The following is a 26,285-nucleotide window of genomic DNA, read 5'->3' on the forward strand; positions in this document are numbered from 1 at the left end:
TTGGCCCTTGGAGATGCCCACAAGGCCTGACCCTCTTAAGGCAGCCATGGGCTCTGTCCACCACCCTTCCACTGTGCTCACGTTATGCCTCTCCAGCACAATAACCCTGGCTATGCTTCTCTTTTTCCCCCTAGGCTGTTGCTCAATGTCCCCTAAGCCTGAGGAGGTCCTAGCCACTGCCCTCCGGGGGCCATGCCCACATAACTGTGCTCGGGTAATAAAATGGTGCCTCGGCTGCCCACATCCCCATGGAGTTCCATCATTTCTGCTGCCTTTTAAGATTTCAGCTCGATGCTGTGTGCCAGCAGTTTGACCTCCCTAAACTGATGCCAATCCGGATATCTGCTGCCCTTCACCAGCCACCCAGGCAGAGCCCCCGTCAATCGTTCAGGTCCTGGCACACGTGCCCGAGGGCCAGTCAGGGAGCCCACGGGCCTACATGTGTCAGCAACAGGCCCTAAGCGACTTCTTGTGACCTCTCCTGTGATCAGCCCTTTCCCAAACCACGCGGTTTTCCCCAAGCCTGAGGGCGCCCACACCCCAGGGCCAGTGGAAAGGGGTCTTAAAGGGAGGGAGGAGCGGTTCAAAAAGGAGGGGTGGGTGCCCAGAGTGGGAAGAAGGGCGGACCCCTGTCCTCCCGCAGGCTTCCGCGTGCGCCCCGCCCGGAAGCCGCCCCACGTGGGCCCCGCTCCATCCCGGGGACACGCGCGCCCTCGAGCCCGCAGGGCGAGCTCGGCGCCCATGAACCGGGCCCGCGGAGACCCGGCAGAGGAGCCTCCCGGTTGCCCCGGACTCTACCGGGCGCCACGGACCGCATCCGCCCGTTCCGGCCCCGCCGGCGTCAAGGCTTCCCGGGGAGCGCAGGGCCCGGCGGGAGGTGCGCGAGGGCGGGGCCCGGGACGGGGCCTCCCTCGCGCCCGAAGTCCCGCCCACGCGCAGGCAGCGCCTCGCGCGATTGGGCGGCTCCGCCACGCCGCCGGGGGCGGGGAGAGCGTCGTCGCGTTCGGGTGACGTTTCCCGCGGGCGTCGGACAGTGGCGGCGTCGGCAGCAGTGGCGGCGGCGGCGGGTGGGAAATGGCGGAGTACTTGGCGTCCATCTTCGGGACTGAGAAAGACAAGTGAGTGGGAGCCGCCGGCGTCCCGGGGCTGGGGAGGAGGCCGAGGCGCCGGCCGCGAGCGCGAGGAGGCCGGGCGGGTGGCCCGGGCGGGCGGGATCCCTAGGGCCGCGGGGCGGGCGGCGGGAGGCCGGGGCGGGCCGGCAGCCGGGAGGGGGAGGGGAGCGGGCGGCGGGAAGCGGCGGCTCTTCCGGCCCCGCGCGCGCTTCCCCGGGAGCCGCGCTCCGCCGCCGCGTTGGCCCTCTCGGCGGATGAATGGGGCGGGACGCGGGGCTCGCGGCCGCCGTTCCCACCTGGCTGCGGCCTCTGCCGCTTTCGGGGCCTCGGCGGGCTGGGCCTCGGCGCCCCCCGCGCTCTCCAGCTCTTGGAAGCAGTTTCGAGTCGCACTCAAGTTATCTTCGGCGGATCGTGTCCTCTTAAGTGCTAGCACATTTCCGCCAGCTTTCAGGTTTTTCATGTCGCTTTGGGAGACTGGTAGTACAAACCTGGTCCTGTTAAATAGCCAGATATCTTACGATCCTAATTGTTGGAGTTTTATTTGTCAAGTCTCCAGCACGTTTAAGCGGTGATAGGACCTGCGATAGGATTTTTGACATGAAAAAGTATCACTGGAGACTTCTGAGTTAGGTAGCTAACCGTAAAGGACATTCTGCTTTAAAAGTAATTGAATATGCCGTTCTGGTATGAGGAAAAAGACATTTTTAGTTTGCGTGCCTTTCCTAATCCTTAGGCTAAAAGTAAAGACTTTAGTCTTGTCATCTTGCCATGTACTAATTTGCAGTGAGTTCCATGAAGTTTAGACTAAAGGGGATGTCTTCCGACATTTTGAGGAATAATTATTACTTTGAAAACCTAAAAACTAAGCACTTGTCCTAATCTACTCTTTGAGTATGTAGTTACCATGTTGGAGTTTTTCAGGGCCATAGAAAGGTTGTGCAAATACCTGTTTTCGTTGATAAAACTTTAAAATGTAATTTTTTTCCAGGATGGAGTCTGTTTTGTAAAATATTTTCTTGCTACACGATAGAATCACCTGTGTTGTTTGGAAAAGGGAGTTCATGTATATATACATACATATATATTTTTTTTTCTTTTTTTTTTTTTTTCCTTAGCAAAATTGTATGTCAGAATCGTCAGTCTAGTCACTCCAGAAGCATTCTCTTGGGTGTCAACCATATGCCAACTTCTGGGGACTCAGAGATGAATTAAAATTTTGTTGCTCTCAGGGAACTCATGCGATAAGGATAATTGAAGTAAAACGCATTCCGTGTGTTGAATGCCATGGAAGAGGCTATAGCCTGATTTCTGCTGTGGGCCACAGAGGAGGTGGCTTGGGAAACCAGCTTTAGAATCGCATCAAGATCAACTTCTAAAAAATGATGATGGTGTCTGTTACCTTTTTTTTTTTTTCTAATTAAGCTAGAAGTAAAATGCAGGTTTCTACCAATTAAAAGTATTTTCCTAATAGTAAATTTGAAAATATGACCATTTTATAGATCCAAGCATGGATTAGCCTTTCTAGTATCTTGTCTGTGGTTGTAAATTACACTCTTTTCATTTGACTTCAGTAGCTTAATAAGCAGATCACTGAAGCTTATTGCTAGGAAAGTTTCAATATACTTGAACTGTTGAACTGGGCATGGTGAAATGAAAGTCATCTCTGGAAGTACAGGATCAGGGATTGTTTTAACCATGTGGAACGGTCAAGTATTAATTAGGCAGGACTTTTGTTCATTCAGAGATACTTGTAAATTACGTTCTTCATTTTAGGTGATTCCCTGAAGACATAATATTATTATCTAATCAAGTTAGATAATCTAAAGTAAGATCTGTAAGATAAATCTGCAGATATACCTAGTAATCATTTCTTGATAAATTCAGACATGCCCATCTTTATTGCTACCTAATAATTCATCAATGGCTAGTTCATCTGCATTGCCACTCAAATTTTGGTTGAGGTTAAAGCCCTTCCATCTTAACTCTGGGCTGTTCAAACCTATGGCACTTGCTAAGGAATCGAAATCCACAGGGTAGCTTTCCCACCTCCACAAGTTTAATTTTGAATGGTGTCCATCTAGTACGGTTTCACAGACCTGCTTAATCAACTGACATTGCTGTCCTGCTGGCTTGATTGCTGGTTTTGGTTTGATCTGCTTAGTTAAGGTATTTGAAGAATTTTTAGGGAGGTCTTTGTGGTGGAGACAGAAGGTGTCTTTATGTCATTCCTAAAGGCAGGTTGAGTTTCCTAATAGCCCATCTTAACGTGTATTGAATCCAGGAGAATTACATACTTCAGACTACATTTGGAAATTTCCTGTTGGTCTGATATTATGGGCAAGAGAACCTGAACTTTGTTTTCTGCTTTATTTAGATAATGATAGCATTTAAAGAGCACTGTGTATGAAGCACACATACATTACATTTGATGCTTGGAACAGTGCCAGGTTGGCGTTTTCTTCCTTTTTACAGGTGGCATCAGAGACCAGAAGGGGTGGAGTGAGTTGGCCAAGCTAGTGCCCAGGTCAGAATCTGAGCCCTCGGTCCTCAAGAGAGAGGTGTTCTAGTGGAAAGCTAAAATTAGAGTGCTGTTTTCATGGAAAAGTAGCTTATTCGTAGGGGATATTGAGGTTATATAGTTCTAGAATATTGCAAGGAAGAAGGGACCCACTGCCAATAAACTTATTCTTGTTAAATAAAACTGTGCTATGCTTTTGTGATGTAAAAGTAGTTTGATAGAGTGTATCATGTTAACGACATAGTTCCATCTGTTTTATATTTTCTCAGCAAAATAATCAGCTCTTATTTTTTCCTTACAGAGTCAACTGTTCATTTTATTTCAAAATTGGAGCATGTCGTCATGGAGACAGATGCTCTCGGTTGCACAATAAACCGACCTTTAGCCAGGTTTGTTTGTTTTTTCTTTTTTGGGGGTTTTCATGTAAATTATCAAAACTTTGTATGCTTTTCAGAGACAGTTAATAATTTCCATATATTAGGCAGGTCATTTTTTCCATTAGTGTTCCTAAGTGAGTGTGTTCTGTCTGTGTGAATGAGGTAGTTGGACCACCCCCGTGGAAGGTTTGAGAGCACTGCTCCCTGTTATTGTCATTCGAGAAACTTTAAAAAGAAGTTCCATTTTAGGTTGTGCAGTCTTTGATATTTGTACATTGGCTGTGACTGATACAAACTCCCCTGCCAACCTCCTACCTCTCCCTAAGTCTTGAATCAAGAGGGGTGTCAGTGCCAGCATGGACTTCCTTGGGCTCATTTCCCAGCACTAAGACTGTAGAGTGGCCCCTGCTCTTTGCTCTCTCCTGACAGTAGGGGTGACATAGCCCCCTTACCAAACCTTACACAGGGGTTATTTGCCCCCAGACCCATCCTGCTGCACTGCTCAGAGCTTTCTCTGCAGCTCCTAGGAGTGTTCCCCTCTTTTAGCCCCCTAGTTGAGGAGACCAGTTGTAGCAGAACATTAAAAAATGAAGGCTGACAGAAGATGGGTCACCCCCTGCGCTGATCGCAGCAGGCCTGTCTGGTTAACTGAGAGATGCCCGTTATCTTGGCTTATGTCCACCATGAGTTCAGCCCTATCAAAAATGGTCATTTTTGATCATTTTAGTTTTGTTTAATGGAAGGCAAGGAAGGGTCACCCCCAGCCTGTGACCACGGGTGGAATAAAGGGAGAAGGCACCTCCTATAGGAGCAGAAAAGTTAGAGTTCACTAGAATATTTGGAATTTGGAAACTACATACTTAAATTTTTGTTGAGCTCCTTCTAGCCCATCCTTGGAGTGTGAATGTGCAGTCTTGGACCGTCAGGGTAACCGCTGTGTGCAGCTCCTGGGAGCTGCCTGGCCCTGCCTTTGAGCTCATGTCTTTCTGTTCACATTTTTTCTTTCTTAGGGAAGAGATACTTACATATTCTTCCATATTAGCAAAACCAGCCAATGGGTACAAGTGAGCTGAAAGAGACGTGTCTGGTGCAAGTCTAGAGAAAGTCCCACAAAGTATTGTGCTTCTAGATAGGGGGTGTGTGGTTTTTTGTCCCCATTACTCTTTAGCTAGTGGTTAGTGTAGTAAGAATCTGCCTTTTAACAGTTTGAATGTGTCTTTCATTTTTCTTTTTGTGAGTTTCAAATTACTAGAGAAGTTGCTTTAAATTTTCTTTTGCTAGAATTATTTAGGAAAAAAAAAGGTAGTGCTTTGATTTATGAAATAAACCTTCCCAACTGAGCAAGTGGCCATAGATTGGGCAATACCCAAGCACCTTAAGTGTTCACCCAATTCTGGGTGTGTGTTTAGATTACTTAGACATACCTAGGATTGGACTAAGAAAGAGATAATCTGTCCCCTAAAAATTTTCTTTAAACTAGCCAGAGGTAGTTGGTTTATTTTTTTTTCCTGAATCATCTGTTATTTCAGAATGTTTATTGTGAAGTTTGATTTGAGTGCTTGGACCAAAACAATGTGATCCCATTAAAGTTGGGGGGTGGTTGTGTGTATTAGCTTAAGCACCTGGTTTTGATTTCCTGGTTTGGTTGGTTGGCTTTACATAACTAGCCACCCCTGATTTTAATGGAACTGCATTGCCCCTTTAAGTGATGCTTTTGTTTAAACTTTCACTGCCCGATTATCTGAGTGAGGCCTTAAGTAAGTTTACTTTTGACTAACTGGGCCCAACATAGCTTTTCACCCTCTGGTGACTCCGCTGGGAAACTGCCTGGGTTGGCCGTGCTTCCCACCACCTGACCCTAAGAGAGGTTGACTCAGGGACAGTTCTTGGTGGCCGAGGGGACAGGTGGGGAAGGGCCTGATAGATGCTGGGCTCTGGGTGGAGGGGGTGCATTCTAGTCAGAGTGGGTTCCATGTGTGCGGTCTCACCACTGGATGATTCCACAAGGCACGTCTCCAGTCTGCAAGCCTGGGACCAAGGGCTCCCCTCCCGCAAGCTAGAAATTGAACTGACTGGTTTTGCAAAGCCACTTACAAAATTGCTCTGCACACATGCTGTTGAGCCTGAGCATTTATTTTATAAATCATGCAGTTTATTAATTTCTAGCATAATTCAGATTGGGTTTCTTTTTTAAGCTTCTTACAGTGATATGGACGTTAAGATTCATGTAATGTATTAGCCTACTAACTTAAACATGGTTTGTTTTTTCAGACAACTTGGTTTTAAGAAGAACGGTACAATGTAAGGTTTCAAGTCTGCCTGATCCAGTTTAAAGCGCAAGGGCTAAAAGGATTTTTTTTCTAAAAGGATCGGAAAAGAGCAAATCTTTTAAGCTATTGTATTATGTAAACAGAGATCCCACCAAGAAAGTGTGAATAAGAAACTCCGGTATCCAGTTAAGAACCCTGTTTGGCGTGCCTCTCGCTGAGATTAGAGAACTTGAATGTGTTGCATACGGTTGAGTTATGCATTTGGTTTTCAAAAAACAGCTTTGTGTGGGGAATATGATTATAATGTGAATTTTTAGACATCTTAGTGCCCGCTAGCTTGAAGTACCAGAAAATGTTCCTGTTCCATTAGTTATGTTGTATTAAAACACTTTAATATTAATAACGTGGGACTATTAAAAATAACAATTGTTAGTTTCTTCTTGGTTGCTGGCTGACTTGACCTTGGTCACTGCTCAAACTCTGTTTTCATAATATGATGGTTTTGGTGGACTCGTCAAAACACAAGTGTCTGACTTGCGGGAAAAAAAAAAACAGCGTTTAGCCATTTGCAAACAAGTTGTCTCTTTGCAATTGTCTAATATATGCACAGCAGCCAGTAGAATTCCCCTTTTTATTTTTTTTTCCCCGCAGACCATCTTGATTCAAAACATCTATCGTAATCCCCAAAACAGTGCACAGACGGCTGACGGCTCACACTGTAAGTCCCACAGTTGGAGAAATTTTTTTAAAAGAATGGTGTTAAAGAGCCCACTCTTAGTTGAGACACATCCTGGTAGCTCCTGAGCTGCTGACATAGAGCTGTTGCAAATAGGACAAGGTGGTGGACCTCCTTGGCACACAGCAAGAACTTGACACCTGCCCACGTTCAGGAGGCTTTTCCAGGAGGCTCACAGGCTGGGCCTCTTGCACTGGTGGACATTGTTCAGAGAGCGGTGGTCCAGCCCGTGAACTTTCACCATTTTTAGCCCATCGCTGGTCTTCACAGTGACTGAACCCCTGGCATTTATTAAGTTCTTTCTGTGAAATTCAAAATCTTAGGAATATTTAGGAATCTTAAGGTAAGTTGCCCAATAAATGTGGGTTTTATTTCACCATTATGATTTTTTTTCCTTAGGAAGTAGAGATTTCATGATATGCAATTATTGTATTTCTAAGACATCAGAATTGTTTTCTAAGACAACCTAAGAACTTTTTTTGGTGTAATGCCTTGGCAAATTATTGGCAGTCTAAATTGGATTAGAATTGCAAGGTGGAAATTTTACATTCCGTGGAAATACATTACTAGTGTATCATGAGACCTCTGTTGCGTTGCAGTGTTAGGGTGTCTCGAGACAGCCATCAACTAAGAGAAAACACCTCTGCTTTGAAGAAAATAACTTCCTCTTTTTTCAGCACTAGTCTCGTCTGAAGCGATCATCAGAGGAAACCGGTTAAGTGTTTACATTTAATTTTCCATAATATAAAGTTGTTGCGTTTTGTATTTCAGACCATTGCCCTCTTGAACATTTACCGTAACCCTCAAAACTCTTCCCAGTCTGCTGACGGTTTGCGCTGTAAGTTCATACAAGTTCCTTCACTGGTTCCCTGGGCTTGCGTGCCAGAGCTCAGTGTCGGCTCAGCCTGGTCTGCCATTGTAGTTTAAAGGACCGCATTTCCAAGCTTTGTCCTAGCTCTCCCCAGAAAACTGCTATTTGATATTTGGACTCTGCCCACTTAAAAAATAACTAATCGACTGGAAGTAGTGCCCATTTTCCCATAGTTGGGAGCTGCTGCTGCCCTTTCTTCTTTTCCTTTGACCGTCATTCCTGGGGGGATATACACTTGGAATTTAAAATGCTGGGTTATAGTTTCCCTCTTCAGGGCCACAGTATATGAAAGTTTACCTCACTTTCAGGTACTTTAAAATATGCATTATTTTGAACTTACTTGTCAGATTTCATTTCTTGTTAAGGCTTTTTTTCTTTGAACACCACTTTGGAGGCCATGGTGTGGCAGGTATTGTTCTAAGTGTCCCAGATGAGGGTCCGCCCAGCTAACTGGGCCCCGAGTTTGCCTCACCACCAGCCTGCCACCCTGACTATTCTGGGTTGGCAGAAAAGATGGGCAGTTTTTATTATGATACTTTGCATAGATGTAAGCTCCAACTTCAGGATTTGATTTGCTACATTTGAATAACAAAGGGTACTTGGCAGGGAACAGCTAGATCTAAATTGGTAGGCATTACTGATTTATTGCTGTGCTGGGAAAAACTAAATGTAGGATGTGAATATCGTGATTACTGAGTGGCTTTTGGAGAATAGGATACAGATTAGTATCATTGGAAAGTGTAGACAACTAAAATTTAATTTAACTGTCCAGCTGTAGAATCACTGGGGTTTAGTCCTATGTAGATCAGTTGAAATGGAGACAACCTGGACCCCTTAAGAATCCAGGGGTCCAAAAGGAAAAGTAGATACTTCTTCACCAATTCGTTTTAAATCAATGAAAATTAATAGAAGGAGCTTTTAAACAGCACCCCTGGATAAGCCTTGCTTGGCTTACCATTGAATCAGAACCCACCAGTTTATAGGGTGACCCACGCTGTGAAGTAACCCAGTGGCCATCGCCACGCTCGAGCTGGCCTACCAGTGGTGAGGCTCCAGGGTTCTGCACCCAGGCCAGCACAGGCGCCCCTGTTTCCCTGTGGGGTGGGGTTATCTGGCTCATTTTCTTGCTGGGATACTCAGTGTTGTTCAGTGCGGATACTGGGAGTAGTGAGTTGTTTTCTTTCCCCAAATCTGATGACAGTAGGATTTACTTAATAACTCTTGGTTTAAATTGCCTGTTTTTTTGTTTTGTTCTGTTGTGGGTTGTTTTTGTTTTGTTTTGTTTTAAGAAATGAGACCAGTAGGTAGAGGGAAATGTTTATATATGGACTTATTATTAGATAACTTTTGTAACAACCTTGCTCTCCCCTGGGGCGAAAGTAAATGACAACTGAGTAACAATAATTAATAATTCTTTGCCCTTATTGTTTCCTTGGGGACTGTGTGTGTTTTATTGACAGAATGTCATATTAGTTTTCTCTGTGTTATTTGCAATTCACAGTACTCTTGCTTTGCATATACTACAAAATTAAAATTTAGCTGTTTATTAATATTTAGATGCTGGGGTCCAGCTTATGCAGAGTAAATGAAGTTCTGATTCTGCGGTTTAGGAAGAAAATCAGTTTAAACTGATGAACCTGAAATATTTGGCAACAGACCTTTACAGTGAAATTTCAGCCAGCTAGGTTCAGTTCCCTAAAAATCACCTGCTCCTTTTTTTTTTTTTTTGAACACAACTTTTCGTATGTAGAAATATATGGTTTGTGTCCTTGAATTAAACTTAAATGTGAGTGAATCCCAGTTGAAGAATTAAATGATTCTGTAAGATAACTGGGTATTTTTTAAACTTGTATTTAAAATATACTGAGTAACTAAAATAATTTTTAGTTGGTCAGTTTTTTATTGTACTCATCTCTGCCTTTGAAGTCATTTTGATTAATTCAAAAATTTCAAGCAGATTTTAGAAGATAAAATATGCTCATTATCAATTTTTAAAATAGTCTTGAAATAGAATACTCTGTTATATAGTAGCAGAAAAGAAATAATATAAATGCAGCCAGTAGTATAAAAATTGCCACTGCCAAAACTTTTCTCATGGCTGTTAAAAAGTTTGAGCATGTGGATATTTTTTTTTTCCTCCTCACACCCTTTCTGGTGTGGAGAAGGAAGTGAATTTTAAGCATTAAGAAAATCTGTCCTTGGGAATGGGTGGCTTTCTGTTAACTGGATTTCCCCTGAGGGAAGGAAGTGTGTTAACAACACTTTTAAACCTGGGTGTACTGTGATAGCACCGCTGGCTGTTAGGAATGGTGGTGGTTGCCTAATGCACTCAATAAGGTTTGGTTTTTCAAACAAGCTGGATCCTGGAAATTCAGAAATAACTGAAATGAAGAGAGAGCCCCCTGTTGTAGAAGTGAGGTGACTTGGCTCATTCTCAGAACAGGAGGCTCTCGAGAGAGGTGGGCGGTATGTGAAGGGCAGCGCAGTCTAGACAGAGTACACGATACCATGACGGGCACGTTCCCTCAGCGAGGTGGCCCAGAGGAGACCCCCAGCCCTGAGCCGGGCTCTTTGCGGGACCCCTCACCCACTATTTGGAATGTCAGTTACTTGACCACAAGCTTTGTGATTTCTCAGATTTAGGTTAAGAAAACTTTAGAATTTGGCAGAGAGAATGCTAATGGGGATAGAATGTAAGTTTCACAATCTACCCAAGCAGTAGCCATGGTTCCATTCAGAGCACATGGGTTATGAAGAATAATAAACTTGATGTACCTAAGTTTGGAATATAAAATAAAAATGCTTTCTTCTACAAAGCATCATATCTCTCCCTTTATTTAGGGAGCATCTAAAATACCGTAATGGTACTTGGTATTTATCCTGATTTTTTACAGTTCTTTGGGTTTTAATCGCATCAGAAAAAATTCCGTAGCTTTCTGTGTGGCTGATAATCTGTAAAAGAAACTAGTTAGGAACATAAGCTCTTTATCACCCTGATTTCAGCCTTCGTTTTAACCTGATAAAGGGAGGGGAAGAAATCTCTGCCATTATTTGGCTTTGATTCTAAATCCTAAGGAAATTTTCATTGAATTTTTCTTAATTTGAGAGTCTTTTTCCTTACACGTTTTGAAAATGTGGCCCTTTGATGCTGATTAAAACTTGTGATTTTATTATTTTACTAGCCAGAATTGAGACTGTGAAAGGGGCATTTTAAAATCTTACCACACAGTTAGTTGTATCACGCAGTACCTTTAGTGCTCCAGTAGAGTGCAACTGTGTTGTGTTTTCTCTTTAGTGATCTGATGTGTGTTGTTATAGCAGTGTGAGTAAGACAAGCCTTGTCGCCCAGCCACCTCTGGCTCTAACCAGCAGGCTCTCGGTTGTTCGCAGGTGCTGTGAGCGACGTGGAGATGCAGGAGCACTATGATGAATTTTTTGAGGTGAGATACTGGCTGTTTGAAACTGAGAGACCTGTTTGCCTTCTGTATCTGTTTGGAAGGAATGAAAATGTTTTCCCCATAAATAAAAATGCTTAAACGTAAATTAGAAAGTTAGATGCTGTTGCCCTTTTCTTATTAACGTGTGTTGACCCTTACACCACTGTTTTTCCCACTTCAGGAAGTTTTCACAGAAATGGAGGAAAAGTATGGCGAAGTGGAGGAGATGAACGTCTGTGATAATCTTGGAGACCATCTAGTGGGGAACGTTTATGTCAAGGTAGGAGCAGGTGGTGAGGGGGGCTTTGGGTGCTGGCTGTGCATGTTGAGATTCTGTGTGTTCATCATATCTGGATTTTGCTGTGTTGACTAAGCAGTTTGCCAACTGCAGTGCTAGTGTTGGGGACCAGCCTGCCTGTGTGCCCTGTCAGCGGGATTTGATGACAGTGTACACTGTATCCCTTGTTACCTTGGCAAAGGATATTTTAGTAGCTGTTGGTTAGAGGTTGTTTGGAGTGTGGAGCAGTTAAATCATTTATACATTTAGTTTTCGTTCTGTTTTTTTTCTTCAATAAAGCCTTAGTTGCCTACAAAATCATTACATTTGCTCTTTTAGCCAATTGAATTTGAAGACCAAGGCGACATTTGGCATGATCTTGGAATAGCATGCAATTAAGTACTCTAATTGGAAATAAAGGATTTCCAGGCTTTTAAATTGCTTTACAACCCTGTTCCACCTTAATTATTTTACCTAAGTGAACATATTAAACATATTTGGGTCAGTAATTGGAAACCATTGAAATTAGAGCATGAGTGGCAAGCATTTTGGGGTTGTCTCATTTTCAGTTTCGCCGTGAAGAAGATGCAGAAAAGGCTGTGATTGACTTAAATAACCGCTGGTTTAATGGGCAGCCGATTCATGCTGAGCTCTCACCCGTGACCGACTTCAGAGAAGCCTGTTGCCGTCAGTATGAAATGGGGTAAGGCCAGGGGCCTGGGGGTTACTCTTTCAAGTAATAGCGTAATAAAACAAGCCCAGTAAAGCGTTCTGTAGGGCTGCTGTAATAACTTCTGGTTCTGATCCACAGAGAATGCACACGAGGCGGCTTCTGTAACTTCATGCACCTGAAGCCCATTTCTAGAGAACTGCGGCGGGAGTTGTACGGGCGTCGCCGTAAGAAGTGAGTGTTGGCATGCATCCATTGGAAAGTTCCGTGGTGCTTTTTCCCCCAAGAACTTTTTTGGGGTCTTTCCTTTTCCTGTAGAAGATACTGCCTAGAACATAGTACATATTTTAAAATATAAAATCACATTCTTTGAAGAAGAATATTCAGATGCACACAGGTAAAAAGTTCATCTTCCAACTTCTCAGGTAGAAGTCAAAAAACCCCCAGTGACAAAGCAAGGGAGAGATGAGTGGGCAGTCCTTGAAATTTTGGACAATCAGCCTACAGGGCTTCAGTTAAGCTTGTGAGGTAATTGGGTACACAGGGTTTTATTCTCCCTCTTTTAAATACTGCATTTCCATGGGGGGTTTGGGGTCTTGGTGGCTGTTTTGTTTGCTTCTGCCTGGGCGGTTGGGGGATGCGGGTGTGGGTGGCATGTGTACTGCAAACCCTAGGGCACATTCTGGACACTCAGGTGACAGTGGAGAGAATACAAGATGTCAGAGAGTCTGGTGAGGCACTGTTTCAAGTTAGAGTCCTGCTCCCGGGTCTGCTCCTGTTTTACATATCTTGGGAAATGCAAACATTAGTGATTCTCTTTTATTGTCACCCAAAAAAGGCAGGAGAGAAAAGAAACCCTTCTCTCCTCACCTCAAAAACTGTTGCATAAGACGGTGTATCTATTATGATTTCCCATGATCATTTGAGTTGACTCTACTGAAGAAAATACAGAAGATGGAGAATTGCATACTTGTTCAGTTCTAACAGGCGGGTTTTTTGCCTGGCATTTTATCATCTGAAATCAGGGTGCATGTTATAGTTACAGCTTTATTTTTATTGGTGTTGTCGTTTTGCTGGGCTGTCATATTTAGAAGTATGAGGCAGTAAACTGCAGCCTTGCCTTCCGTACTTTGGTTTTGACGCACATGGCCTTATCTCTTTTCCTCCGTCTGCAGGCATCGATCCCGGTCTCGGTCCCGGGAACGGAGGTCTCGATCTAGAGACCGTGGGCGCGGTGGAGGCGGTGGCGGTGGCGGCGGCGGGGGACGGGAGCGCGACAGGAGGCGATCGAGAGATCGGGAACGATCTGGGCGATTCTGAGCCATTTTTACTGTATGTCTGCTAGAAAGTGCTGTAGTTGATCGACCAAACCAGTTCATAATGGAAATTTTTTTAAAAAAACAACAAAAAAACACACAAAGATGGATTTCTGAATAAAATTTGTAGTGATACAGTATCCTTGTTGTAACATTTCTTTTTTAATTTGTCTTCCTTTACAAACTAGCCAACTGTCCTTGAGGTGGAGGTTAATATTCATTGATCGCTTTGCGTATAATTGAAACCATGTTTTTTTAGCCTAAGATATAAAGTAAAGCTTTTATCAGTTGAAGAGAAATTCATATGGGAGAAAGTCAAATCTTTTTCTTGTTGCCCACATATTAACGAGGAATCCAGAATTTCTCCTGCAGTGCTCTAGGAAGACGGCGTAGGGAGCCTGGGTCCATTTATTTACTCGTGAGAGGTGCTTCCATGCAGCTCCATAACACACGCCTCTCGGCTCCACGCTGGTGTTTAGAAGCCAGCCAATCTGTGGGTGAAATGCGGTCAGTGGACCCTGTCTGCTCCTCTCTTTTTTACTCTGCGTGAGTTTTCTAGTTTTACTTGAAGGTGGACCGGATGTTGCATCCCTGAAGGGGCAAGGCACTGATGACGGACGTACCCATTGCGGCCTGAGAGCCACCACGCAGGCGATGTTTCGTCCTGGCTGGGTGCTGCTTCACTCAACTCGAACTGACAATACCCACGTCCCTGTGAGGCAGAGCTGCCTTTCTTTAGAACCTTCCTTCTGGCTTTTCCTCCCTTAACCCGTCTGTGGTGAGGCCTCCGGTGGTCTGCTGGTGACGGAGCTGTCGGGCAGCTGGTGGTTGGACGCTTGAAAGTCATGTGTCAGCTCGTTTAGTCTCCATACTGAGTCTCAATGCTGGGAGCAGTTTCCTAAGAGGAAGTTTTTCCTCATACCCAAGGAAGAGGGGCTGGAAGGCTCCATGTTGCCACCTGGAAGTCTTTGGCTGCTCTGTAGATAAGCCTAAAATGCCTATTTGTGTGTGATAACTAACTGGAAGGAAATCCTGCTTGACTAGGGTAAGTGAAAATTCTAAAACGTGACTGTTAATGGAACATTGATTTTGTCCGGGTTTGGTCTCTGTAAGAAATTATGTTTTATGTATACGGCTTTGCTCTAGTGGGTAAATGATTTTGGATGAATTTGTGGTGATTCTTAGTTGGAGATCTAGGTAATATTGTTTTAAGTCCTTATTCACTCTGACCCACCTCAGAAAAAGTCAGTACAAATATTTCATTTTTTTCTGCCTTCAGTGTGGTCAAAATTATGGAGATTGTTAAATCATTTCCACTGAATCTGAAGGAGGAAGAGGCAAGCATTCGACATTGTGTTTCTTGATGCTGATTAAAATCAGCTTTTCCTGTGAAAGTTAATTCCTATTTAAAAATAAGTGAAAATTCCATCAAAAGTGTCTTTAAAAATGTCACTGAAGTAAGAAAGATGAGCTCACAAAGCAAAACAGGGATTGGAAACCCCCTGCCCACCTCCCTCCCTTCGGGCCCCCCAGTACAGGTCTGGAAGGAGAGGTGGGTACGTTTTGTTCCCCAAATTGCCCCCCCTCTGTGGAGCTGCTGTTGGATACTTCGGGGTCTCAGTGGATAGAGAGCAGCCCGATAAAAGTTGCTCATTTAACTACCAATGGGAAATAAATTGGTAATTTTTACATAGATCCTAGGTCCAAGCAGATGTTTGTAAAAAGGTAGGGGAAAGGTCACTTGAAATAGTTTTGATATGTAATTAATTCAGCTACAAATATTACTTTAAATGTTTCTTGTCCTAGAATATTATATAACACATATTAAGACTGTAAAACCAAATGGAGAACAGCTGTTGAAATAAACTTTTAAATAAGGTCTCAGCACATTTAATTCAACTGTTTTGTTGAATTATCTATTTTTTGCTACTTGGCACATCTTTTTGCTCCCTGCTTTGCGTCAGTAAGCATATCAAGTAAGCTTCCTTATGCATGGGTATACAATATTTACACAATCGTTTTAAATATTGCTAAAACTGATTAATGAGGTCATCAAAACCTTTTTAACTGGAGAAAATTTGTTTCCTTTGAATGAAGAAAATTCTTTTTGAGTGGAGAAAGGGATTAGTGATAAAGTAGCTGCAGTATCCAAACTCAGCTAATTATCACTTTCTCATTTCTTGATTCAGGATTGCTTATTTACCAATAGGGAATAAAATTACATGTGGTTTATTTTTAAAAAAATAAGGAAAACTAGAGTCTCAATTCAAAGTGCAGAAAACAGAATCATATTAAAAATTACATTCTAGAGCTTTTGTAATGGAAAGTAAGACTTTGGGTCTTAGTACATGAAAATGTCATATAGGGCTTTATTAAAACTGGCCATAATAAAGCTTTGCTTTGTTTATTCCAGTGACTCCCAGACTTGTGGATTTTACAGGCCATGTGAATTTTTCCAGAGAAACAAGATCCACACAGGATTCCCAACTTTTAATTTGCTCTAAGACTTTTAAAACTTGCTCTTATCAAATTTCACCATCATTTTATGAAAGAAAGCATTTTAATTTTATTATGGAAGTTCTCAGACATTCGCAAAGGTAGAGATTATACTGCGGCTCCAGATACTTGAACCTAAATACTTAAGTTTGCATTACAAATAAGGACTTTTTCTCACTTAACAATCTCAGGAATAAGTTTAGCTTTATGAAAACCTCCCTGTAGTACCTAGGGTTTCATATTTTCTTGGGTCAGGGTTTGGAAACCATAGGTTTAACCAGCATCTCAGAGCAATGTGGCTTACTAGGTACATGCTGGAAGCGGTGGACAAAATAGATACCTGGTTAGCACTTTCTGTCTTCCAGCCAGCATTTCAGTACAAAACAGTGAAGACGTTGACCCTTGAAAACTACGCTCAAGTGCAAGAGGCAGTTAGTGTTATAGGACTTACTGCTCTGAGAATTCATAATGTCCAGAGAAGCAACGTGGAAAGAGGGCTGGGAGGCGTCAGTTGAGGGGGTGTGGCGAGAAGGACCTCAGAAGTCTGTCGGTAGCAGACGGAGCTGGGCCGTCGCGGTGGAATTCCCTGCTAAATAAAGTGCTGAGTAGAGGGGAGTTGTAGCTGACACAGGACAGAGCAGGAAGTAAAGGGCCGAGTCTGGATCAGACTTTTTAAATGTATGTTATCCCAGATAATCCATGTAACCCTTTGAGGAATAGGAGTGCTTCACTTTACAAAAGAGAATCCAGTTTTGGAGTTAAATAAATTGGCCAGGGTGTCTCAGTGTGCTATTAACTCAAATAATAGACACTATAGCACAGCAGTCACAGCAACAAAGTGATGTGTTGGCTTGTGTCAGAAGTGCTGGGAGGCATCCTCACTACAGGGTCTGCCTGAGTCGAGCTCCATTTGCACGTCTGCGGCGCTCCCGACAGGTCTGTGGGAGTTAACATCTCAGGCTAATAGCAAGGTGGCTGCAGCTTCCCGAGACCTTTCGTTTATAGTTCAGGCTGCTTGCAAAGAGAACAGGGTCCTTCTGCTTTCCCGTAAGAGAGAGGGCACTTCTCCCTCTGCCAAACCCCCAGCATCTCAATTGCCCAAGGCAATGCTACTTATTTTTCCAGACAGGAAAAAGGACAGGTTCCAAATTTTTTATATGAAATGAGTATGATACTAATAAAACTAACAAAATGACATTAAAAAAGAATATGGGGAACCTTATTTATGAATATGGATGTAAAAACCAAACAATCTGGCAGCATATTAAAATAGTATATCACAATTAAGTGGAATTCTAAGAATCCAGGGACAAAGTATATGTATTAGGGTTCTCTAGGGAAACAGAACCAAAAGAGATATCTGTAAATATAAGATTTTATAAAAGTGCCTCACACAACTGTGGGGATGCATGAGTCCAAATTCCATAGGGCAGGCAGTGAACTGGCAACTCTGATGAAGGTGTTTGATGGACTCAGGAAACACTTTGCTGGCTAGCTGAAGAGAAAGTGAAGGTCCTCTCTTTCCCTTAAAGTCTTCAACTGATTGGATTCAGTCCAGCTGATTGAGTTCTCTCAGTTGCAGAAGACACACTCTTCGTTGATGTAATCAAGTCACAGCTGCAGCCAGTTGACTGATGATTTAATAAACCAGCCTTCCGCTTTATTATCCAGCCACAAATATCCTTGCAGTAAGAGTTAGGCCAGTGCTTGCTTGCCAGACCCCTGGACACCATCACCTGGGCAAGATGACACATGAACCTAACCATCACAGTATATCAGATATTTTAATTTCCATTTCAGTTTTCTTAGGACACTCACATTTGTGCTTATATTGTATCTTCTTTAGCTGTCTTCCATACTTGTCATATTGTTAATTTTATGCATGATGCATACAGCAAAGTACTTAGAACATGGGTCTGTCTTAAAGAACAGTTAGAAAGTGAAAATCCTATCAGTACTGCTCAAATCAAGAAGTAGCATATTGCCAGCACACGAAAACAGCCCTCCCTGACTCTAAAGCTCTTCCTCTTTCCTAGAGAAGACAACTGTCTTCACTTTTGTGATATAAACTGTTTTTTATTATGCAATCTAGATCTGCTTCACTAAATATAGTTCTGCATGTTTTTAACAAAATATAAATGGAATTGTATTATTTGGTTATGCTTTTGCTCAGTTTGTTTGCAACATTCAGCTGTTTTTGGTCATGGAGGACTTGAAATTTGCAGCTTCAGGTCTAACAGTTTAGTAAGAAAGGAATAGAGACCCTGCACAGCTGAGGCCATTTTGAAGAATAATGGAATTGGAGGACTCACACTTCCTAATCTTAAAACTTATTACAAAGCCACAGTAATCAGAACAGCATGACTGGCACAAGGACAGACATACAGACCAATGGAATTGAATTGGAGAGTTCAGAAATCAGCGTTCACATACACAGCCAATTGATTTTTGGCAAGGGTACCAAGTCCACTCAGTAGGGAAAGACTAGTCTAATCAACAAATGGTCCTAGGAAAACTGGATCTCCATTTGCAAAAGAATGAAGGTGGACCCCTGTCTCACACCATTTACAAAAATCAACTCAAAATGGATCAAAGACCTAAATATAAGAACCAGAACTATTAAAGTCCTGAAAGAAAATGTGGGGAAGCAGCTCCAGGACCTTGTTTTAGGTAATGGTTTCTTAGACTTTATACCCAAAGCACAAGCAACAACAGAAAAAATAGATAAATGGGACCTCATCAAAATTAATAATTTTTCGGCTTTAAAGGACTTTGTCATGAAAGTAAAATGACAGCGTACACAAAGGGAGGGAATATTTGGAAACCACATATCCAATAAGGGTTTAATATCCAGAATATATAAATAAATTCTCTTGAACAACCAAAACAATCCAATTTAAAAATGGGCAAAAGACTTGAATAGATCTTTCTCCAAAGAAATATGCAAATGCCCCCTCTCCCAAAAAAAAAAAAAAAACCCCACACACATAAAAAAAATGCTCAACCTCTTAGCCATTAGGGAAATGCAAATCGAAACCATAGTGAGATAGCATTTCACACCTACTAGAACGGCAACTATTTAAAAATAAATAAATAAAAATAACAAGTGCTGGAGAGGTTGTGGATAAATAGGAACACTCATTCCTTGCTGGTGGGAGTGTAAGATTGTGCAGCCGCTGGGGAAGACGGTTTGGTGTTTCCTCAGGAAGCACAGGCACACCACTGAGATACTGCAGGCTGAGTTCCAGACCACAACAGAGGGAATATCACAATAAAGCAAGTCACATGACTTTTTTGGTTTCCCAGTGCATATAAAAGTTACGTTTACACTTACTGTAGTGTCATTAAGTATGCAATGGCATTTTGTCTAAAAAACAATGCACATACCTTAATTAAAATGTGACATGCTGTTGGAAAAATGTTGCCAATAGACTTGCCCAGTGCAGGGTTGCCACAAACTTTCAATTTGGTAAAAAACACAGTATCTGCAAAGCACATGATAAAATGATGTATATCTGTTCAGAATTACCATATGACCCAGCAACACCACCTCTAGGTATATACCCAAAAGAATTTGAAAGCAGGGACTCAGACAGGTATTTTCACACTGGTGTTCTTAGTGACATTATTCACAATTGCCAACAGATGGAAGCAACCTGTGTCCGTCAACGGATGAATGGATAAACAAAATGTGGCATACACATACAATAGAATATTATTAACAAGGCATGAAGTTCTGATACATAAAACAACATGGATGAATCTTGATGATGTCAGGTTGAATGACACAAGCCAGACACAGAAGGACAAACATTGTCTGATCTCACTGATAAGAAATAATTAGAATAAGCAAATTCATAGAGACAGAAACAAGAATATATGTTACCGGGGGATGGGGTAGGGTTAGGGAATGGGAAGTCGATGTTTTAATTGTACAGAATTTCTACCTGGGATGATGGAAAAGTTTTGGTAATAGATGGTAGTGATGGCAGCGCAACATTGTAAACATAATTAACAGCACTCAAATATTTGAATGTGTTAAAAGGGGAAATTTGGGGTTGTATATAGATTACTAGAACAAAGAAAAATTTTTAAGTCCATAGGATTGTACAAAATGAACAGTGAGTCCTAGGTGAAGCATAGAATATAGTTAATGGTACAATTATAAAAATGTTCTTTCATCAGTTGCAACAAATGTACCACACTAATGCAAGATGTTAATAATAGGATGGTATATGGGCACCCTGCATTTTATGCATGATTTTTCTGGAAACCTAGAACTTACCTAATTAAAAGGGAGGGAGAGAGGGAGCAGTAAATGTTGCTGGCTCAGCTGACTAGCTGGAAGAATATCAAGTTGGACCCCAATATTCACCATATGCAACTATAAACTCCTGATGGGATTAGATGAGTATGAAAACAACAGACAAATCCTAGAATAAGTCTAGAAGGCTCGTGTACCATTGTGGGGAGGAGTTCTTACGAGTCAAGGCCAGAACCCAAGGGTTCTAAAAGAAAAGGTGGACAGTTGGCTGGGTCAGTTTTTATCTTTGATACAACAGGTGAACTCCACATTCCTTAGCGTGGCCTACCCAGTCCCACAGTCCCTCACTGCCTTCCGGCTTCATGTCTCATCACTCTTCTGTCCTCAAGCTCTACACCCACTGGGTTTTTGTCAATTCCTCCCCTGAGGTTTTTGAACATTATACTTCCTCTCCCTCCCAGAGCTTCAGATCTCAGCTTGAACACGGTTCATCAGAGCACAGTTCCCTGCTGCCTCCCCCTGTGAATCCCCTGAACTTCTCTCTGATGGGACCTCCTGGAGTGTGTCATTAGGTCCATGTGGGTTTGTTTGTTTAATTTCCACATCACAGTAGACTGAACAATTTCATGAGAGCAGAATCTAAGTCAGTTTTTGCTGAATGATTGAGGAATGCGTGCTAACATTTTATCAAATCCTTTTCCATCAGTTGCTGAACTCACATATTTTTCCTTTAATCTATTGATCTAGTAAATCACATTAATATTTTTGTGTCAAACCACCTTTGGTGTGCCAATCCCAAGCCTATTTGCCCCCACATCCATCCCTTCCCCCTCCTCTGGTCGCCTCTGGTGACCCCTGCAGACTGACCCCCAGACTCCCATGTCAAGTAGCTTCCAGCTTGAGTTGGCCACTGAGAGACACTGGGGCCCAGGGCTGGGAAAGGAGGAACCCGGGCTTACCGCCTTCTGTCCCTTCCAGCAGTAGCAGCACCCGCCTGTGGCTCTGGCCTCTCTCTAGCCCAGATGTACGTGGCTGCCTGCTCTGCCGATCTCTGGTCACCTCTCTGTCCCTGTTTGGATCCCAGTTCTTCCATCACCTGTGTGCCCAGTTCCCTGCATCATGCCCTCTGCTTGAAATAGTTGAGTAGTTTCCACCTCCTAGCTACACCCTGACCAGTGCATTCCTTGGTGCCAAGACACAGGTCTTCAGTATGGGATTCTGTTAGAGCATGAATCCAATGAAGACATCTTTGCAGGTGGAAAATGGAATACTGATGATCTGTGCTATCTAGAAGAATTGGGATTATTTCAAGTCATCACCCATGGTAGTTTAGGATAAAGTGCTATGGGAAGGTAAGGTTTTGGGTAGCCAAGTGGCTGCTGTATTCAACCTGTGAGGCAGCCATGATGAATATAGAGATGGTGGAATGGACTGGCTAGGATGGAAAGTTTACCAAAAGAAAATAAGCTCAGGGCTTTAACTGTCAGATCAAGGTAGAGGTAGAGAGCTAGAGAGCTGCTGTGGTGGCTTTTTTTTAATGCAATTTTATTGAGATGTATTCACATACCATACAATCATCCGAAGTGTACAATCAGTTGTTCACAGTATCATCATATAGTTGTGCATTTATCACCACAATCAATTTTTGAACATTTTTGTTACTCCAAAAAATAAAAATAAGAATAAAAATAAAAGTAAAAAGGGCACCCAAAACATCTCATAGCTCCCCCCCCCATTATTCATTTACTTTTTGTCCCCCTTTTTTTCTACTCCTCTGTCCATACACTGGATAAAGGGAGTGGGAGCCACAAAGTTTTCACAATTGCACAATCACACTGTGTAAGCTATATAGTTATACGATTATCTTCAAGAATCAACAATACTGGATTGCAGTTCAACAGCTTCAGGTATTTCCTTCCAGCTATTCCAATACACTGAAAACTACAAAGGGTTATCTACATAGCACATAAGAATAACCTCCAGAGTGACCTCTCAACTCCATTTGAAATCTCTCAGCCACTGAAACTTTATTTTGTTTCCTTTCTCTTCCCCCTTTTGGTCCAGAAGGCTTTCACAATCCCATGATACCATGACGCTTGACATCCCCAGGAGTCAAGCCCTGCATTGCCAGGGAGATTTACACCCCTGGGAGTCATGTCTCACATAGGGGGGAGGGCAGTGAGTTCACCTGCCTAGTGGGCTTAGAGAGAGAGAGAGAGAGAGAGAGGCCACATCTGAGCAACAAAGAGGTTCTCTGGGGGTGACTCTCAGGCACAATTATAAGTAGGCTTAGCTGCTTCTTTGCAGTAACAAGCTTCATAAGGGCAAGCCACAAGATCGAGGGCCATGCCTACTAAACTGGTGGTCCCCAGTGCTTGTGAGAATATCAGTAATTCTCCAGGTGGGGAAGTTTAATATTTCCAAATTTTTCCCCAGTCCCTCAAGGGAGCCATGCAAATACTTTTTATTCTCTGCCCAAATTACTCTGGGATGTATCGGGGTTTCACGCTAACCTATACAAACCAGCCAGATCTCATCCCCTATTCAAGGTTCCATGTAATTATGGTGTTTGAATAAACTGACCATACAAATTAAATTATATAGTGTGCTACAGAAAATAAAGATTTTGCACCTAATAAACATTTCCTCCTTTGGTCTCACATAGAAGTTGAAGTTTTAAAACACAGTCAGTATCATCATTTTCCCTTTAGTCTGGTTTACCTTAGTCCTACCCAAGTCCATTCTCTAATTAAAGGCTGAGCTCTTTTTTCAGACTCTTTCACATTTGCTATCTGGGGTATTGCTGACATCCGTAGCTGCCAAACTCTGGCTCTGAGTCTCAGGTGTCACACATACACCTAAAGTTCCAGGAACTGACCAGATTATACATAAAGAGCTCAGCATCTCAGAATTTAGAAATTATTGTTACAATTCATGAATGGATGTGACTGCTGTAAGAGCTTACAATCTAGGAACCTTTACAATCAGCCTCCCCCTGATAACCTGTGCTCCCAGATTCAATTTCCAGAGTTTGCACATTATAGTTAGTCCATATTAGTGAGGTGTTACAATGTTTGTCTTTTTGTTTCTGGCTTATTTCACTCAACATACTGTCCTCAAGGTCCATTCACCTACGTGCATACCTCACAACTTCATTTCTTCTTGCTGCCACTCAGTATTTCTCTGTATGCATACACCACAGTTCACCATTCCATTCATTAGTTGATGTACCCTTAAGGCCACCTCCATCCATTGCAAATCGTGACTACTGCTTTCATAAACACCACTGTGCAAATGTCCATTCATGTCCCTGTTCTCAGTTCTTCCAGATATATACCCAGTAACAGGGTTGCAGGACCATATGACAACCCCATGCTTAGCCTCCTGTGGAACCACCACACTGCCCTCCAAATGGGCTGCCCCATTCTATTTCCCCACCAATGGTGATTAGGTATATCCCTTTCTCCACATTTTCTCCAGCACTTGTATCCCTCTGTTTATTTTTTAAACAGTTTTATCCACACACCATGCATTCCATCCTAAGTAAACAATCAATGGTTCCCAGCATAATCACATAGTTATGCAGTCACCACCACAATCTATGGGAGGACATTTCCATTTCTTCCACAAAGAAAGAGGAAGAGGAGGGAAAAAATGAAAATAAAAATATAAAAGATAGAAGAAAAATAAAAATAAAATACAGTGAAAAGGTCAGGCAAAAACACCTTCTGTGGTGACTTTCAAATAACCTTTTACCTGATGAGGCGCAGGGAGGACACAGTTGAAGATCAGACCCAGAATCTGTACAGGTGCAGAATTACAATACAATTTGAATGCAGAACCTTACCCAGTCTTTTTTGTTAAGGTTAGTGAAGAAAGGAGTGCAACCCTGAAACTTGAGATGAAAGTATTTGGGTAAACTTGGCAAAGTGAATCTTGGATCTCCGAATTCCTCCAAGCTGCCTCTCCCAGTAGAAGCAGCCCTTCATTTCCTATCCTATCTTCCCTTTGCTTGAAGACTCACGTGAGGCACTTGCCTTTCAAGGTATTCCTAGTCTCCCCAAAACCACCCTTTCTACTCCTCATTGCCTCCTGACGCTTAACAGGAGTTAGACCACAGCTGGGAGCAGGGGGTAAAGGGCAAGTTCCACTGCAAGAGGAGAGAGGTGTACCCCAAAGGAACTGGAAGATCTTACAAACTAGTATTGGTTCAGAAGCTGGCAGCATGGATAGAAAGGATTCTAATTGCATTACACTAAAGAGGTTAGAATATAATGTTGAATCGAGCCAAATTTGATGTATGAGATCAAGCAGCTAGGGGCAGCTCTGTTTGCTTTGATTGGTTGACTAAAGTTGGAATCACCAATGGTCTACAGTCAGTGAGGCTGATATTCCAGAACTTCCCTGGCATAATGAGGAAGAAAGAATCCAAAGGCTCAGCAAGGAATGAAAACACTGGAGTGAGTTTGTTAGTGCCACCCATTCCACCGCCTCTGGACATTGGTGTGGGGAACACCACACTTGAGAGAATTTCATGGGAACTGTCTGTAGCCCAGAGACAATGGTGGGAGATGCCCCAGTGCCATGGAGACTCCCTGATTTCAATAGAAACAGCAGGTTGGGATGTGGCAGATAGGCTCAGTGCTCACTATTAGTGACCAGGTGGGCAAAGGGCCTCTTATAGCTAGCCTCCCTAGATGGCCCCCAGTAACCCACACCCCCTGGTATTCACACCCTGGTATTATCTCCTCCCACGCTGACTGGGCTGACCTGTCACCAATGGGATTTTGTGGGAATGAGGATAGGTGATTTCCAAGGCATGGTCACAAAAAGACATCACTTTTGCCTTACTCTCTTGGACCACTTGCTCAGCTAAGCAAGCTGCCAACAGCACACTCAAGTAGTCCTATAGAAAAATTCTCATGGCAAGAAACCAAGGCCTCTTGCCAACAGCCATGTGAGTGAGTCGTCTTGGAAACAGACCCTCCAGCCTTCAAATGGCTGCGTCCCCAACCAGCATCATAAACCCATAAGACCAGTGAATGCCGTAGGCATGAGCCCATTACCTCACTCCACTTCCATGGAACCGTGTACCTTGGTTGGAAGCAGTGTTGTGTGCAATACCAAGATGGTGAATTCCTGCAGTTTGCAGATGGTGCAGGCAGGGACAAATTGCTGTCCCCCTTGATGGTGGAATGGTCATCCTGTAATCAACCTGCCACCCGGTGGCTGGAAATACCCTGGGGAATGCTTCAGTGGGACTCAGCAAGGGTCAGCCTTTGCCTCTGGCAGGTTGAGGACCCCACAGAGATGGTGCTGGATCAGGGTTGGCGAGAGGAAATCCATGTTGCTGAGCCCGTGCATGATTTTCGTATCTGCAACCTTGGGCCTATTGATCAAGCCTGGGGCTGACTGAGGAAAGAGGCTGATGGACATGCACGGGTGGGTCATCTTGTCTACTTCATTTCACCATCATCCAGAAACAGTTGGCCTGATAAAATGATGGAATTGCCTAATGAGGACTCAACTGTGGCACAACCCCCTGAGATACTGAAGTGCTGTCTTGCAGGATGCTGAATACGCCTTTATCCCAGGTATGCAAGGGTGGTTCAACATAAGAAAACCAGTTAATGTAATACCCACATGTGCTGGTTTGAATGTATTATGTCCCCCAGAAAAAGCCATATTCTTTGATGCAAATCTTGTGGAGCAGACAGATTAGTGGGGATTAAGTTGGTGCATTTGGATTAGGTTGTTTGCATGGAAATGTGCCCACCCAACTGTAGTTGATAACTCTGATGAGATACTTGCATGGAGATGTGACCCCACCCATTCAGGGTGGGCCTTGATCAGTGGAGCCATATAAATGAGGTGACGGGCAGAGGGAACTCAGTGCAGCTGAGAGTGACATTTTGAAGAGGAGCTACAGCCAAGAGGGACA

General features: G+C 43.1%; 1 protein-coding gene across 3 annotated transcripts; it reads left to right on the forward strand.

Annotated features, from left to right (window-relative positions):
- Window positions 1–1,012: 1,012 nt before the first annotated feature.
- Window positions 1,013–13,724, forward strand: U2AF1 (U2 small nuclear RNA auxiliary factor 1). Of its 3 annotated transcripts, none has more exons than XM_037830973.1 (8): window positions 1,013–1,118; window positions 3,932–4,019; window positions 6,929–6,995; window positions 11,275–11,324; window positions 11,503–11,601; window positions 12,168–12,301; window positions 12,410–12,502; window positions 13,444–13,724. In XM_037830973.1, the coding sequence occupies exons 1-8, from the start codon at window positions 1,075–1,077 to the stop codon at window positions 13,586–13,588; spliced, it is 720 nt and encodes a 239-aa protein (XP_037686901.1). In that variant the 5' UTR covers window positions 1,013–1,074; the 3' UTR covers window positions 13,589–13,724. The 3 variants fall into 3 exon arrangements, with proteins under 3 accessions (XP_037686901.1, XP_037686894.1, XP_037686910.1); XM_037830966.1 differs by lacking the exon at window positions 6,929–6,995 and adding an exon at window positions 7,785–7,851; XM_037830982.1 differs by lacking the exon at window positions 1,013–1,118 and adding an exon at window positions 7,785–7,851 and having other exon boundaries at window positions 3,951–4,019.
- Window positions 13,725–26,285: the final 12,561 nt, after the last annotated feature.

The sequence above is a fragment of the Choloepus didactylus genome, chromosome 1 (assembly GCF_015220235.1).
Source record: "Choloepus didactylus isolate mChoDid1 chromosome 1, mChoDid1.pri, whole genome shotgun sequence".
Lineage (NCBI taxonomy): Eukaryota > Metazoa > Chordata > Mammalia > Pilosa > Megalonychidae > Choloepus > Choloepus didactylus.

Coding starts and splice junctions, on each gene's coding strand:
- U2AF1 (XM_037830973.1), top strand. CDS start 1,075: ATGGCGGAGTACTTGGCGTCCATCTTCGGGACTGAGAAAGACAA. Junction 11,325..11,502: donor ACTATGATGAATTTTTTGAG/GTGAGATACTGG, acceptor TTCCCACTTCAG/GAAGTTTTCACAGAAATGGA. Junction 12,302..12,409: donor TGCCGTCAGTATGAAATGGG/GTAAGGCCAGGG, acceptor TCTGATCCACAG/AGAATGCACACGAGGCGGCT.